Source organism: Onychostruthus taczanowskii, unplaced genomic scaffold (genome assembly GCF_017590055.1).
Source record: "Onychostruthus taczanowskii isolate IOZ18803 unplaced genomic scaffold, ASM1759005v1 scaffold6, whole genome shotgun sequence".
NCBI classification, from domain to species: Eukaryota; Metazoa; Chordata; class Aves; order Passeriformes; family Passeridae; genus Onychostruthus; species Onychostruthus taczanowskii.
Window position 1 is genome coordinate 16375047 of NW_024503679.1, and position 17102 is coordinate 16392148.

Here is a 17102-nt window from a genome sequence, read left to right on the forward strand (position 1 = left end):
TGGCACAGGCCCTGAGGGATTTTTCCAGGAAACAACGAGTTTGAAACCTCCCTCTGGCATTGCAAAGTGGTCACATACTGTGACAAAGACCAGCAGAGCTGCTTGTCTGGCATCTGGCCTGTCAGCCATCGGAGATGCCTCAAATGCAGCTCCATGTTCCGTGTTTAAAAGTGTTTGTAAATGTGATTTACCCACTGCCAGGGCCGTGAGGGTGATCCGTGTCCATGGCTGGTGCTTCAGTGCAGGAGTTTGTGAAGGGGATAATCACTGTCCTCACACTGAGAATAACCTGTGGTAGCAGACAAAGGCATTGGCTTCAGAGATAGACCCAAATCTATACAATACTATTTAATCTGCTTACAGGCTGTGGGTATTAAACTGGATTGGGAATTCCTCCACTAACATGTCCTTCACACCTGACCCTCTTGTTCCAGGACTCTGCCAGCAGAGGGGACATCCTGAAAATGGGATCATTTTCACCTGCCTCTCTCTGCAACAGCATCTCCCATCTGGCTGTCAAGTACCAAAGAAGCTTCCAGCACTACACCCAGCTCCTGGAACTCCCCTTCCTCCTGGGCAGACCTTTGGAAGGTAGGCTGGGGAGGTTTGTGTGATTGCTTGGATTTCGTGTTACTGAGACAGGAGGTGAGAAAAGGAGTTCATCAGGAACTGACCTAAACTTAACAAAACAATTCTTCTGCATTCTTCTGGTCAGGAGTTGTGAAAGGCTGCAGAGCTCTTAGAACTCATCCTAGCTTTGGATTTCTTTCTGCTCACAAAGCATCTTTTAAGCAGCTCATTTTGGAGAGAAGTAAAATCAGCATTTAAATGGGAGTGTGTGCATAACTGTGTTCTCTCTGTGCCATCCTTTTAACTCACCTGTCTTTATTAGGGAAAGTTATTTTCTCTTAACGGGCAATTTGTTATACCTCTTGTGCTGTTCTGCCACATGTATTTTTTTGGGTTTTTTATGTATGAAAAGCAAAGCTTGTATCATCTATTTATCTAGGCACTCCCATGACCCTCTCTTACTGTTGCCTTAGTGATCCTCCCAACTATTTAAATTAACATTGCCTGTTTTGCAAGAAATTTAGGCTGATAACTTCTCTGGGTGTTATGCAAGAGGGTAAATGTGTGATAACTTGCATGAAGAGCTTATCTGAGAATGGTTTAGAAAACTATGATTCACAGCTAAAGAATAATTCACAGCTAAAGAATAATGTAACATGCCCACTCTGGGGAAAAAAATAATCCATGAAGAGTGTCATTCTAAGGTAAAACATTCAAGCAGTGCAGAAGAGTGAATTCTGTCCAGCCCCAAATCCCTGTCCCTGTGCTGTCACAGCTGCAGGCACTGTCACTCAGACATTTACAATGTCTCTCCCTTTCTAAATGCTGTTCACATTATGCAAGATATGCTAATGACCCCCTAATAAAAGGTATTATTACAATTCCAATCTGCCAGTTCTGATTTCTACAGAAAGCCCTGGAAAGATGTAGTCATAGAAACAAATGGCTGCTCAGCACCCCCAGTTTTACTAGAACCACGTTCTCCTCACCCTCTGCTGAAACTGAAGGAAAAACCTCACCCTTCCTTGGATGGTTTCCTGGGGAGTGAAAGGCTGGAAAGCCATGGAGCAGCATCACATCTAAACCACTTTCCATCCTCCTGAGGTTATTTTGGTGAATAACTGGTTTAGGAGGGAGGTCTGAACAGCTTGGTCTCGTCTTCAGAGCATCATTTTTAGGAATTTACAGTTGGTTCCTTGACAGAAGCCGTATCCACTCCTCCTGCACAACACTGACCCAATTGATAATGTTACAGAAGAACAACTGGACTCTGGTCAATGCAGTCCTTAACAGCTCCTGGATATGGGCATTTGGTGGAACCAGAATTCAGCTTGGATTGGACTGCCTCAGCCAACTCCATTCTCTTAAGCCAAACCTTTGATTATTAATCAGCATAGCCTACAGTCATATAAAAAAATAGGTTGAAACCTGGATCTAGATCTCTCTTTACTCATTTAAGTTCATTTGTTTTTATTGAAAAATAGACAAGCAGTCAGTGAAGTGTTGCTGCCCAAATGGTGGAAAGTTGCAGTACTTTGTTTTTCACACCAAATTTTCTTTTGCAGGATTCCCCATTTTGTGTTGTGCAGTTCCAATCCTGATGCTCCAGAACAGCAAACTGCTGACCAAGTGAAGTCTTCAGTGGCTTCTGGACACAGCTCTGAGTTTTGAACCTTTAGGAAATGCATTTACCACGGAGGAGGCGGCTACGGAGGAACAGAATCCTTTTCTTGCTTGCCATAGTGTTGGTCCTCTCTTTCTGCCAGCTCCAGTTCAGCCCCTCTGCCCTTCCAGCATCACACAGAGCCCCCCAACGCACAGACCCTGCCAAAGTGACCTCCAGGGAGCTCCCCAGCAACAAGACTGCTGTAAGAGGCAATGCCACAGCACCCAAAATAAGGCACTGCATCTACGTGGATCCTGAGCCAGCTGTGCCCGTCACCACGTCAGTGGGTACAACACCACAGCAAGAAAATGCCAGTGAAAGCTCCCCAGATGAAAAACCACCCTATGAGTCCAAAGGAGAATATCCCCAAGACCTGTTCAGTGTGGAAGAACGCAGGCAAGGGTGGGTTGTACTTCACATCTTTGGCATGATATATGTATTTGTGGCCTTGGCCATAGTGTGTGATGAGTATTTTGTCCCTGCTTTGGGAGTGATCACTGAGAAGTTGCAGATCTCTGAAGATGTGGCTGGAGCCACCTTCATGGCAGCAGGTGGATCAGCACCAGAACTCTTCACGTCCCTTATAGGTGTCTTCATCTCACACAGCAATGTCGGCATCGGTACCATTGTGGGCTCAGCAGTGTTTAATATCCTCTTTGTCATTGGCACCTGTGCCCTCTTCTCGAGGCAGATACTCCACCTGACATGGTGGCCCTTATTTAGAGACATCACATTCTACATTGTAGACTTACTGATGCTCATCCTGTTTTTCCTAGACAGTGTCATTGATTGGTGGGAAAGCCTCCTTTTACTGACTGCCTATGCCGCATACGTGTTCACCATGAAACAGAACGTGTTCCTGGAGCAATGGGTGAAGCAGGAGCTGAAAAAGAAGCTAAATGCTGTGCAGGCAGCATCAGCAGAGCATATGCAGAAGGTTGGTGTCCTTAGAGTTCAGAGGGCAAGTTGGAAATAACTTTTAGTGTAAACCACAAATAAAAACTGCATCTCCTTCACAAAGGAGTATCTATATCAGAATACAGATACTGGTTAATAATTATGGTTTTAAAGTGGGGGAAATCCAAACTAGAGAGATTCTAAGAAACTGGAGAACATCATAAAAAGGGAGTTCTGCCTGTGCAATTACTAAATATCTCTTAGCTGCTTTCAAAGATGCGTGGGATTTTGCTTATTTGGTTGTTCAGAAGTTTCAGAAAGAACACTTGCACAAATATGTTTTTGGTCTGGGAGTAAAATTGGACAATTCTGGTACACAGGGTAGAAAAGGCTTCTGTCCCAGCCTCTTGCAGCTGAGAGATGTTGGAGGAAATTCTCTTTTCCCTCTCTGAAGCCAGATGTGTTGCTGGGATGCTGGTGGTATCACTCCTTACCTGATCAGCAGCACAGAAATGCATCTGGCATCTTTAGCAACTACTGCCTGCTCTCCTGGGCAGCATTTGGCAACAGACTGAAGTGCCCAAACCCAATTCCATGCCAGCAGATTTCAAACTGTCCCCTGGCACTGCATGCTCTGCTAGTCAGATGTGTCCCCAGCCCTCAGGCATGCTTTGCCTTCTGATCCTGGCTCTCCACATCATTTAAGGAAGGAAGCAGATAAGCAGAGTGAGGACAGCTGAAGTGGTGCAGAATTGAGAAACTCATTCTGTTTCCTACTCCTGGTTTGTTGTTCAGCCAGTGCTCACAGCCAGGAGTCCTGAAAGCTCCTGGGCTGCATTCCAGTGGGATACACGTGCAAGAAACTGCAGTGACACACACACATCACTGTGGACATCACCAAGCATCACAGACTGAATCCAGCCCTGCACTTGAAGTTTACAGAGAACTCTCACTAATGTTTAGTAGCGTGACAGAGAGCTGCTGAACCTATCCCTTGGGAAAAATTAATCACAGATATTATGGAAAGTAATGCTAATCTGTAAAAAAATCTGCCTTTGAACCTTCACTCTGCTGGAAAATGAGTAAGGATACAGATGTTTGGGGATGAAATCTGGATCTGTCTGTAGCTACAGGAATCAGTTGTGAGTCTGCCCCAGGTGCCTGCATCCTCACTGGGAGGCTTTAAGTAGAATCCTGTTTTTCTCAGAAGCCAATGGGTTTAAGGAGGCTCATGGCTTCAGCTCTTTCAGTAGCACATATGGACATTTGTGTCAGCTGTGCCACTTGCCCACAGGCAGCAGCCTGAAGGATCATTAGATCCTGAAGCAGCAGAGGTGACTGGTCATTTCTGTTCTTCATTGCTTGCAGACAAGCAGGGCAGTTGTAGATGATGGAACAATGAAACCACCAGATGGGAGGAAGCTGAAGGTAGGTCTAAGCAACTTTACATGGATCTGAAGTCATGGTATTTTGAATCTCTCCCCATGTCAGGTCACAAATAAAAGTGTCAACTCCTGTGTCAAGAAACCTGGACCAAAGCCTGTATCATATCAGGCACAATAGCCACAGTTTGCTTAAGAGGACACCTGGCTGAGTCTTGTCCTTTAAGGCATTTTTATAAAATTTAAGAAACAGCTCAGGCTTCCCAGGTGGATTTAACTAGAAGAGTGCTGTTCATTCTCTGCTATAAAACAGTCACATAGAAATTCAGACAGTGACTCTTCTTACCTGGTCTCGTGGCTAAATTTCTTCCTGGGCTGCCATAGCAGCGGCTGGCGGGGTCTGTCCTTTCCCATAGCAAACACTGAACAGCAGATTCCTCTGCTGCTGTTGAATTGCTGCCCCATGGCCTGGAGAGGCCTTGTTTGATGTAGAGGACAAAGAAGCTGGGACTGAGTGGTTTTGTGCCTTCCCACAGCCTGGGCCAGCCCTGCAGCGGGGCAGCAGCTCGGCCTCCCTGCACAACTCCCAGATGCGCGGCACCATCGTCCAGCTCATGATCCACACCCTGGACCCCCTGGCAGAAGGTGAGTGGATGCTCCACACCAGAGGGCTTTGGGTTCACAGCTCTGAGTGGTTTCACTGGGAATACAATCAGTATTTTGGGGTCAGCAACTCACCCTTGGGGTGCATCACAGATAGTGTTAGGTGTGGGGAGCTCTGTGACAGTGGGATGTGCCCCTTCTCATTGCGTGGCTGGCAAGGACAAACACCTCATGTGTTGGTCCTGCCATATCTACTTTTCCTGTGCCAAACTGGTTACTGCTGTGGTGGCAGCTGCTGCTGCTGGGGTCCCTGGCAGTGGTGGCATCCCCCATCTCTGCTGTCTCTCTGACTGCAGTGGCAGTTAATGTGAGTTACAGACTTCCTCTGTCCCATAGCACGTCACATCTTCCACTTCTTAGCTCAGACCTCATCCCAGCCCTGAAACAGCAGCACAAAAAGAGGTTAAAACCCTTGAAGAATTCTCTTTTTGACAGTGGTTAAAATCCCAGCTGAGATTCTAATCATGATGGTGAGGGCAATTCTGTGTGATTCAGGCTGACACCTCTAAAAGCCCACCAATCATTACTGCCATGGCAAAGTGTGCCCACAACTCTGGCTCCCCAGGGCCAGGGAATGACCAGCTCAGGTCCAAGACCTCTTTTAAACTGCCCAGGGTGCAGAGAAGCCTCATCTCCAGAACCAGGGTTTTTGTACACAGCCTTTTAATGTGTTGCTTTATATTAACTTTAATCCGGTCACACTGTGGAGGTTTCTTTTCAAAGAAATAGTGAAGCACATTTAAAAAAAAAAAAGTTTTTAAGATTTTCCTTCCTTGCTCAGCACATGCCCCACCCCTCCACTGCCCTACTTGTTCTAAAGAGATTATCTGCTGTCCATTCAAAGAGAGATTGAAGCTAAGCAGATCAACACCTCTCGTGTCCCTCACAGAGGTTACAAAGAGGACTCTCCAGACCAGAATCCCAGCTGCCCAAACTGATCGAGGGAACAAAGGAGGCTGGAGGAGGACAGCAAGGCAGATCAGTCTCTGCTTTGACAGATTCCAGTGAAGGCACCTGATGTGTTATCAATAGTAGCCTAACAAAAGCCAGACTCATCAGGGTTTGTCCTTGCCTCCTGTGCCTCCAAAGGTTGTATCAACAGCACCAGGATAGACCCACAACCTTACAAGAGGATGTGCCATTGCCTTGAGCATCAGAAAGTGCCAGAATTGAGGGTCCTGCTGCCACTCAGAGACCTTCCAGCACTTTCTTATCCTTCCCACACCTCTAAATGTGTCTGTGCAGTATCTGCCCACCCGGGCCACCCCAAGTTTGGCTTTCTGGTCCAGGTTGGTGCCCTGATGAAACTCTGGGACCCCTCAGCAAGGAGAGCTGAGGGGGGCTGAGGTTGGCAGCCAAGGTCAAGGAGAGCCCCAGCCAGTTCAGCCCAGAATAGGCTGCTGGGAGCTTTCCACTGTCCTTGCTGAAGAGGCTGCTGTTCCCAGGCCTTGTGAATATGGAACAAACAGGACTGGGGCACCAGTTTGGATCTTCCCTCAAAGAGAACTTCCCTACTCATTGCATAGAATCACAGAACCATTTCCGTTGAAAAAGACCTTTAAAATCATCAAGTCCGACTGTTCCCCCAGCAGTGCCAAGGCCACGTGTCCCCAAGTGCTCCATCTACACATCCTTTAAACCCCTCCGGGGATGGTGACTCCCTGTGCCAGGGCTTGAGAACCCTTTGAGTGCAGAAATTTTTCCTGCTATCCAACTAACGCCTCTGCGGGCAGCCCGGCAGGATGCGAGTTCCTGTGTGTGTGCAGCAGCCACTAGATGGGAGTGTGACCGTGTGTATCCGCTCTGAAACCGCGGGGACCGTGCGGGGATGGGCTGCCACAGCCTCTCCTGAAGGGTTTTATATCCCAGAGCCTTTACTTTAATAACGCCACTGAGTTAATGGCAAAGCCTCTGCCCCAGGTACGTGCCTGCTCCACTCGAGGCTGCGAGAAGAGACACTGCCTTACAAAATATAACAATAAAATTACTGATATTACAACAGCTCAGCACTCAAAAATCAAGGAGCCATGTGTCAAATCCTGTGTGTCTTATAGGAGATACTCCTTAATCTGATAACTTCCTACCTGAAGACAAGAGAAAGAGAGTTTGGAGAAAAGGAATTTATGCATAAACTGGGAAACCTAAGTGCCTTGAGGAGCTTGGCCAAAGAGATGGAATGACATCCCAAGGAAGGATCTGGAAAAGGATTTGAACATGGCAAGGCATATGAGGACTTATGTTCTGATATGTTAATAGTTCCTAGTCCTGTGTTAACAACCCTGCAGCCCTGTGGGCCCTGGGGACAGCTGTGCCTGCTTGCCATGGATCACCAGCACTGTCCCTCCCTTTGCTGTGTGTGCAGCACTCTCTGTACCAGGCACATTTCTGTAATTAGGCTGCCACATAAAAGATGGTCCCAAAGCAATTTATCTTTCCTCAAGGGCCCTTGTTCCTTCTTGCCAAGGCCTGTAGCATCAGCACTTACAGGCTGTGGAAATGAACACTCAAGAAGGAAAAGGTTGCCAACAGTTGCTCAGCAGTTCCCCGCTGAACCTGCTGCAATCAGGATTCTGTAGGGTTTCCTTCTTTTGGCTGCCCTCGGTTTTTGTTTGGGCAGCACAGAAGTGGTTTCAGGGCAGCAAGGTCCAAAATATAGAAAAGCTGCAGCACTGGGCCTCCAACCCCAAATTTCAGGGGCAGAGGTCTTGGAAATGCAGAAGTGTGAAACACAAAGCTGCAACACCACTTGTGTGAAACAAAATTCCTCTTTAGTGGGTTGAGTTCAGAATGTGGGGTTATTTCTTTTTGTATTAGGAAGGTATCATTACTTCAGTCTTTGTCTCAGAGAGACTACATGTTTACTTTAGAAGTTCTAATATTTACATGGCATCCTGAAGTATATTTTTGATAGAACTTCTTACCTTGAATGTGCCTTTTTAAAATTAGCAATTTCTAGCAAATTTGTTCTTTTGTCCTTTTCCCCACTTCCTGTGAAAATGAGTAGAAGAAGAGTGTGAGATCTTTTCCAGATCATCCCATTAGACACCAAGGGGAACTGCTGGGGAAGTAAAGGGAGTGAGGATTTTGGAAATGCTCAGGAACCCTCTCATTTCTGAACCTCTAGCCTTACCACCAGACTCTTTAAACTCTAGTCACACAGGGAACAAAGAAGAAGCCTACATTTCTTTTTGAATGAAGCAAAAGGCTCCAGCAGAGAGGTTGTCAGAGCTGCCTGCCCTCACTATGCCCCAGTTAACAGGGTAATGATTTTGGAAATTAGACCAGAGCAGTGGGCACTGTTGCAGGCTGGAGAAGGCTGAAGGCAGCTGCAGCTTCTCCTTGCTTCATTAGCACTCCAGATCCAGAGGGGAAAAAGGAATCACAAGACTTTTTTTATACTTCCACTTTTATACAGCAGAATCTCCAAATCCTTCAGGTTCATGCCAAATTGCAAAGAAAAAAAAATCATCCCTGCTGATTGTGTTGTCAATCCTGTTAGATTGAATATTAGAGCCAAAGAGTGAATTAAATGTAAGAGCCAAATTCAAGATAGAAGTTCAGCTGCCACCTGAAGTCCATCCTTGATGCTGTCAATTCATAGGACAAGAATTCTCCTGGAGAGCATCTCAGGGCCACTGGACACAGACACGTCCTGTGTGAGGGGCTCTCAGCCCTGGGGACAGAGTTGCCAGCAGTGAATGCCCCAGGGGACTGAGAGGGACACTGCTCTGCACAGCTGATCCAGCACAGCCCCGATCCAGCACATGGACATCCTTCCTCCCCGTGCTGACCTGCAGATCTGGAGCCAGCTCTGCCTCCAATCTCAGTCCCTCCTGCAGGAATTGTGTGTGAGAGGAATGAACACCCTTTTAAAGGAGGCTGATCTCCTGAGAACTGGACAGAGGCCTGGGCCTAATCTGTTTATCCTGACAGAGATGCTCCGGGCTCCACCCGGTGCTCCCAGCCTGGGGCCTGCCTGAGGGCAGCGAGTCAGGAGCTTGAATTTCCATAATCTCAGGCTGAGTCTGACCGCCCTGAGCCTGCTGACAGGAGATTTTGCAGCAGCTTCAGGGAAAAGCCAAACAGAAGGATGCATTGCCCAGTGCTGAGAGGAGACTGGGAGCAAAAGGTCATCCCTGCATTGAGGGATGTGCTCGTGCAGAAGCACAGGGGGAAGGAAGCCAACATTTCACATCCCCTCCAGTGATCTTCAATATTGACAAGGAGCATGGAAGAGTCAGGCCCTTGAGTCCCAGCCAGTCTTTCAAAGGAGAAGAAATGATCATTTAGATTAGAAATTCTCACCTGCAGTGGTGGTGAAGCTCTGGAACACTGTGCCTAGAGAAGTTGTGACTGCCCCATGATCCCTGGAAGTGTCCAAGGCCAGGATGGATGGGGCTTGGAGCAGCCTGGGATAGTGGAAGGTGTCCATGCCCATGGCAGAGGGGTAGGACTGGATGGCCTTTAAGATCCCTTCCAACCCAAACCATTCTGGTACTCCATGATGGTTTCATCTCAGTCCAACCATTCCAGTGCTCAGTGGAAATCCCAGCTGGTGAAAGATGTTTCTGACAGTAGCAGGAGTAGGACTTGTTCCCTGAGGTCTTCCTGTCTGAGTTATTGGACATACAGCAGAATTTACTGATTTTCACAAGGTTCAGCTCAGCACAATAGTTCTGCCCACATGGCTGGACATGCTATTTCTATTATCTCAGTGTCACTGTGACTAATAAAATGGGAGGGCCCTGCCCTTGAGGCAGTATGACAACTGCACCTTCTGGGTGCATAGTCAACAACACAGTAGATTAAATCAGTGTGATAAAACTTTCAGAGAAAATTATTTTACAGCCCTGCATGCAAGCCAAACACAGCATTGGCCAATTCTTTTGGCTACTTCCCATGTGCAAACCCAGTGATCCTCAGTCACTGGGTGTGCAGCTCAACAAAGGACACAGATCAGAGCAAAATGGGGCTTTTCTTTGAGCCCATTCTCATTCACTTTCACTGAGAGTCAGCAGTAAGATATTTGTGTAAAAAACAACTCTAGAGACACCAAGTTCCACAGTTCACTGTAAACCAGTAAAAAAGCAGCTCAACTGAGTAAGGCAGAGCTTGGTTCACAGTGGAAGAAGATCTCAGCAGTCCCAGAAATAGAGCACCAGACCTGTGCTGGTGAAAAACATCTCTCAGACAGCCTGAACCATGCTGAACCTGGATACCAGGAATTTAGAACAGCTCCAGCAGGAGACACTTGTGTATACTTAGAAAAATCAATCATTTTCTAGGGAACTGGAACATAAAAAGTGTTTATTTTCCATTCCCATCAGATCCCCAGGCTGTAAGCAGCACCCTAAAGCCTCTTCAACAGTCACATGGCAGGAGGAAGGTGTAATTTTTAGTTTGCTCATAATCTAGCCTAGAAAAAAAATCAATAGTCCATTGTGAACAAGATGATATCGCACTGAAACTCCCCCTCTGTGCTTTCTGCATTTTCTTCCTATAAAGTACAGATATCCTTTGTATTACTGACCTGAAAAGGATGTCTCATTCCTCTTGATGCCTTGAGAGGCTAGCTAGAACAAAGGCTAGACAGGAATAAAGTAGGGATTTCTTAAAAGGCCTCAAAGGATACACCTGGGCAGTACAAGAGCCTGGCTTGTGGATGCACAAGATGGACAGCAGGTCACACATGTTCATACTTTTATAAGTTTTGGTCCATTCCCGTATTGGGGTTAATTATCCAACTACAGCTCCAGGTTATGCAGTCCCATCCTCCCAGGTTGCTCTCCTCAATTTGCTGTTTGTACTTTTTGGGCCTGAAGCTGCAATGGTGTCCTTGGTTCTGGAGCTAGAAAAGGATTGTTTTGTCTGACTGAACTGTGAGGAGAGCTTGCTAACACTCTGTATGAGGTTCAGAGTCACACACTAATGCAGTACAGAATCTGGAAAATACAAAAGCTAAAACTTTAAGCATTACTCTAGATTCTCTTTAAATAGTTCTATGTCAAATTGCTGGTGTAATTGCTGTAGCACTAAGCTGTTAAATATAATAGCTGTGACCAACTAGCAGCAGCCAAAACCTGGGCTCTCAGCTAGAACAATCCCTGGGGCAGCACTGGCTGCAGGAGGGAGGGAACAAGAGCATGTGTGTGTTGAGGGAGGCAGGTCTAGGGTGGCTTTGCAGTGACAGCCCCTGATGATTGTGTCCTTCTCACCCACAGCAAAATTTAAAGACAGGGTTGACATCCTGAGCAACATGGCCAAGGCCAAGGCTGAGACCCTGGAAGGACAAGGCTCCCAGCCAGGTGAGTGCAGGAAGAGCCAGCACTGCTTGCCTTGTTGTGCACTCACCTTCCCAGCACGCAAAGCCCAAGGGCAGGCGAGGAAACCCTGGGGTGTAACACAAATTTTGTGCTGTTTCTGGGCACAGATGGCTGGTGTAATGCAGCAGGAATCGATGGATGCACGCAGGCAGGAGCAGCCATCCCCAGAGGAGCTGTTAGTGAGGCAGGGCAGGGAGAGCTGCAGGGATGGACTGGAAATGGCCATGGAACAGTGCAGGAGGGAAATCAGGGCACTGCAGACAGCTGATGCTCTTTGGCAGACCCTGCAAATGAGGTGTTAAAAGAAAGAACCTTCACATGCTTGCAGAAGGGCACAGAAGGTTCCTCCAGAGGGAATAATCTACACTGTGTCTGTATCAATTCCAAGGACCTGTGCACCCTTCCTTTAATAGAATCACAGAATGGTTTGGGTTGGAAGGAACCTTAAGAGACCAATCCCATTCCACCCCCTGCCATGGGCAGGGACATCTTCCACCATCCCAGGATGCTCCAAGCCCTGTCCAACCTGGCCTTGGGCACTTCCAGGGATGGAGCAGCCACAACTTCTCTGGGCAACCTGTGCTGGGGCCTGCCCACCCTCACAGGGAAGCATTTCTAATCTAACATTTAACCTAGACCTGCCCTCTGTCAGTCACTCCTGACACAAAGGTTGCCTTGGAGCCAGAGCTGACCTGTGCTACAACACAGATTTTTGCTGCCAGCAAGGCTGAAGATTTTAAACACCAAGAAACTTTGGTGTGGAAGGTCCCAGCTCCACACGACCCAGGCACCTGAGCACCTCCCAATGCTGGGCCTCACGCAGGTGAATGAGCCCAAACTTGAGAAAAACACTGTTTAAAACCCAAGTAAATTCTTGGTGTGTGTCACACTGCCTTCACTCCCTCAACCCTGCTCTGTGTTATCCATATTTCTGCTCTGTTCCCACAGAGGTTTCTGTGTTCCTCTTGGCTATGCAGGTTAGTGCAGGAACAGCAGGACATTGCAGTTATTTCCTTGTATGTGTCAGCACTTTCCTATTTGCTTCTGAATACCCACCAAACGATCAGGGATTAAAGTCTGGCAGCACATCCTGGTCATTTCTCAGAAGCCCTGAAGAGTATCAGGTCCCTGGAGAATGCTGTGCTCTATGGAGGGAGGGGGGAGCTGGGGGAGAAACCTGAGAAGCAAAGCTTTACATCCTTGGATGGTTTTAATAAAATCTTCAGAATCTAGAAGGAAACCAAGAAATGCCCACCAGCTGTAGATGAGGTAATTAGCATTTCCCCACCCCTTACAGCAGTTCTGCATGGAAGGTCAGAGAAGCACCAAGGTCTCATTCTACTCCACGTGGGCCAAATTCTGCCCAGATTTACCAAATGCAATCACAGCAGTCAGGGAGGACACACAACAAACCAAAGCAATCTGAGGGTATTTAACCTGAAATGCCACCACTGTGGTAGGGAGCTCACGGGGAAGGTGGTGCCCTGATATGGTGGCCACCCATCCAGGATGACTGAAACCAAAATTCCTTCTTATTGCTTTTGCAGAAGAGGGAAAGAAAGCACCAAGCAGCGTCAAGGTAACTCCTGCCAGTGACTCTGAGCCCAGCAAAGACACACAGAAGGGAGATGTGCCACAGGATGGACAGGTATCAAAATCAGGAGCACAGGCACTAAGTGCCCACCCAGGCTGACCTTCACGTGTACTTTCCTTCTTCCCTCTCCAGAGCTGTTGGGACAGGACCCAACCCATATCACTGGCATCTATAAATAGGCTCTGTGTGTAGTAATCTAAGATGTTGGCTGAAACACTTTGGCTTACAAACACAAATTGGGTCCAAATTACGACACAAAGTGACACTGGATAGTATTGTCCCCTCAAGTGACTCTTCTGAGGGTACTCCAGGGTAAGGGGAGATAAGATCACCTGCCTGTCCTGTGCTCACCAGCAGAGTGTTCTGTTTTGCTTCCCAAATCCCTTTTGGGTGATGTTATTTGGCAGTTCCAATGAAAAAAAAATATTTTTCAAGGACATGAAATATTTGTTTCTAAAGGGTGGTTTTTAGTTAATGGATGCCCATTAGTTAACAATACATAGGTGCAGGGTTGGGGTGTGCCTGGGTCCTGTCCCACAAGAGCTGTGGCTGCCCTCAGTAGGTTACAAATGTGAGCTCTGCTCAGGTGAGGCCACAGTGAGTAACTGCAGCTCCTTGTTACTGTGAAAATATATTGGCTTTTTTATTTTTTATTCTGAGGTGCACCCCCTGTCAAGCAGTGACACCTCAGATAACAGCAGCTCTGAGAGCCAGGAGGACAGTGATGGTGACAGCACAGAGGATGATGAAAACGATGAGCCCTTATCTCTGGAATGGCCAGAATCAAGGACAAAACAAGCAATTTACCTTTTCCTCTTTCCCATTGTCTTTCCTCTCTGGAGCACTCTGCCTGATGTCAGAAACTCGGTAAGAATCCACCTTCCTTCTGCTCCTGGAGTCATTAACTGAGCTACAGATTTCCTCTGGGCCAGAGTCCCTGGGTCCATTTTTCCATGTCTGGAGTCTTTTCATAGTTGAAGGGCTGTTACTGCTGCAGGGAGTGGGACAGGAGCCCCAGCTGCAGTGTAATGTCATTCCAGAGACTTAATTTAATAAACCACAAATTCTAGCAACTACAGGTCACCCAATCAAGCTGAAAAACAGCAAACAGAGACCAGGGTCCAAGTTAAAGCAATCAATTGCAGTGAAGTGTTTCAGGTGAATAGTTTTCAATGGGGATTATTAACTTCCCTGAAACTTCTCTTTTTTCTTTTCAAACTTGATTTCAACAGGAATCAAAAAAATTCTTTGTCATCACATTTTTTGGATCCATCCTCTGGATTGCTGCGTTCTCTTATCTCATGGTGTGGTGGGCTCACCAGGTGAGAGGTTCTGTTCTTTCTGCAAACCTCCATTTCAGAGCAAGGAGATGGAGAGAGGGGACAGTGTTACTGTGGCATTTTATCTGATGAATTACAGCTGCAGTCATCCATCACAACAGTAGAAACTTTGTGTTGTTAGAACCCAAAAGGGAATTTTTGATGTCCTTTTTTTGATTTGACAAAGATTCATTCATTTCTGAAAGCTTCCAAGGGAGTTTGTGCATCAGTGAAAGGAAAAGCACCATCAAGATTTATCTCAAATCTGACTTTTCATTAATTAATGTTTCTGTGCAGAACATAATTATCCATTACCTAATTAAAATTCTAGGAAAAGACAGGTTCTGATTCTGGAAGCTGCTAAATGTTCTTCACTCCCCCATCTAATGTTCACCTGGTATTCTGGGAAATAATACTTCCATCTGGTAGTAACAGCCCCCCAGTCTGTATTGAGTGATATATTGCACATGCAGAGTAGATCTGATCATGCCATAAATCCAAGGACTGTCATCTCCAAAGGCCCTTAGATCTTGCACAGCTGATGTTAAATTTGCAAAGGTAGACAACATCCAGAAGGGGAGGACTGAGGACAGGAAAACTGTGCTGTAGCTGACTTGACCTTGGCTCAGTGCTGGCATCACTATGGTCAGATTTCTGACACTACAGAGCAAATCCAGAATCAACAGACACAGTAAAATGGAACTTTTTAATCCTATAAAGCAGGAAAATACTGCCACATTTTTGGGACTTGGAATATTTTAACTCAAATATGGCACAAACCCTAACACTGCACAGAGCAATTACACTCCACGTTCCACTGCTAACAGCCCTACCCAACGTTGTTTTGATTAGGTTGGTGAAACAATTGGGATATCAGAGGAAATTATGGGATTAACCATACTGGCAGCAGGCACATCCATCCCTGACCTCATCACCAGTGTCATCGTGGCCCGGAAGGGCTTGGGGGACATGGCTGTGTCCAGCTCTGTGGGCAGCAACATCTTTGACATCACTGTTGGGTGAGTACCAGGGCCATGCTAAGAGCTGCATTTCTTCTGAAACACAAAGTTACCTGGTTTGAAACCAAACCTGCCACAGTTAATTTCATTTTAGCTGTAGTTAAGTGAAGGGCAGCTGAGCAACCAGTTCCTTTTGAAGAAACCTAACCCCAATCCAAACCCAGCCAGGAAAGACAAACTGTTATAACTCAGCCCACAATCTTCACCCAATTCACAAAATTGCCAATCAACAGAATATTACCAAATTTTCAAGACAAAAATGCAAGACATTTTTGGCTAATGTCCAAGCTGCACAGGCAGGAGCCTTATCTGATCACTCAGAGACATTCAGCTCCTGGGGAAGGTCAGTAACAGTGCTTGGATCTCCCACCCTAAACCATCAGGACATTTCTTTATTATAGCTCACCAAGGCACTTAATTTTTAAGTATTATTTTCAAACCATGTTACTCTTGGATTGCATTATGATAGTGCAAGCATTATCCAAACCCCCAAGGCACTTAATTTTTAAGTATTTTCAAACCATGTTACTCTTGGATTGCATTATGATAGTGCAAGCATTATCCAAATGCAGTTTTGACAGGAAAAACATCCAGTTTAGATTTATGCTGAGCTATATTGAATACAATAATGCATTTTTTTCCCCTGTAACACTTTGGAAAGATTGCTTAGTTATGATGCAGATAATGAACTGCCTTAAAACATTTATTTCAATTACTTTTCCCTTCCTTGCAGCCTGCCAGTTCCCTGGTTCCTTTTTTCTATCTTCAATGGCCTCAGCCCCGTGGCAGTCAGCAGCAATGGTTTGTTTTGTGCAATTGTTCTCCTTTTCCTCATGCTCCTGTTTGTGATTCTCTCTATTGCTGTCTGTAAATGGAAAATGAACAAATTACTGGGGCTCACCATGTTTGCTCTTTACTTTGTGTTTCTGATCATCAGTGTGATGTTAGAGGACAAGATGATATCCTGCCCAGTATCTGTATGACATGTGAACACTTCAAAATGTCTGGGAGGATCCAGCAACGTCAAAAGGGGGTTGAGGTAGCAGTTCTACTGAAAAAAAGCAACAGAATTGTAACAAACTTACTGAAAATAAGATACCTTTAACATGCTCAAAAATAAATCAGTCTTAACTGGTGTGTCAGCCTCTTCTGTTTTTCTGTGGGATCAGAACAGTATTAAATGACCAATATTAAATAACACACACTTCAGGCACTTGTGGAAAGGCTGATACAATTTAGGTGCATCAAATTTTCACTATGGCTGGTCCTCTCAAGTTAAAGGAGCTGATTTTCACCACATAATATTTACTTATTATAGGAAATTTTCAGGAACACGCTCTAAATTAGTCAGTGAACTGCTCAAACTCCCTGAAATAAATGAATTTTAGTTCAGTGGGAAGAGAATCAGACTGCTGTGCCTGGGCCTTTATGGAACTGCTCTGCCTAAAATCCCTGTGTGGACACACAGGCTGCAGCCCAGCAGAGAACTCCCTCAAAGTGCACTGAGCTCCTTTCAGACCTGTACCTGATCTTGCAATGCAGTGCCTGCAATTCCTGTCAAGTGCCACCAGTACAAGTGTGATGTCACCTGGGTTTACCTGCAAAAAGACTAAAAGGCACATTACCCCTAATCAAAACCAAAGCCAGAAATCAAATAGAACAAGGAGTT

The 17102-nt window shown here is 46.1% G+C and overlaps 1 protein-coding gene and 2 long non-coding RNA genes across 3 annotated transcripts; 1 reads left to right on the top strand and 2 right to left on the bottom strand.

The window, feature by feature from the left end:
• Positions 1 to 2042: 2042 nt before the first annotated feature.
• SLC24A1 (solute carrier family 24 member 1) lies at positions 2043 to 16418 on the top strand. The gene is made up of 9 exons (XM_041419128.1): positions 2043 to 3173; positions 4502 to 4561; positions 5052 to 5160; positions 11400 to 11483; positions 13049 to 13149; positions 13756 to 13962; positions 14328 to 14417; positions 15267 to 15433; positions 16167 to 16418. The coding sequence occupies exons 1-9, from the start codon at positions 2253 to 2255 to the stop codon at positions 16414 to 16416; spliced, it is 1989 nt and encodes a 662-aa protein (XP_041275062.1). The 5' UTR covers positions 2043 to 2252; the 3' UTR covers positions 16417 to 16418.
• On the bottom strand, positions 3011 to 8149 carry LOC121343705. The gene is made up of 3 exons (XR_005953736.1): positions 8100 to 8149; positions 4862 to 5557; positions 3011 to 3138 (listed from the first exon to the last, which is right to left on the bottom strand). It is a non-coding gene; the product is annotated as an uncharacterized LOC121343705 (long non-coding RNA).
• LOC121343704 lies at positions 9497 to 16473 on the bottom strand. Its single transcript, XR_005953735.1, has 5 exons — positions 16335 to 16473; positions 13903 to 14188; positions 12558 to 12730; positions 11530 to 11785; positions 9497 to 9790 (listed from the first exon to the last, which is right to left on the bottom strand). It is a non-coding gene; the product is annotated as an uncharacterized LOC121343704 (long non-coding RNA).
• Between the last annotated feature and the right edge of the window lie 629 nt (positions 16474 to 17102).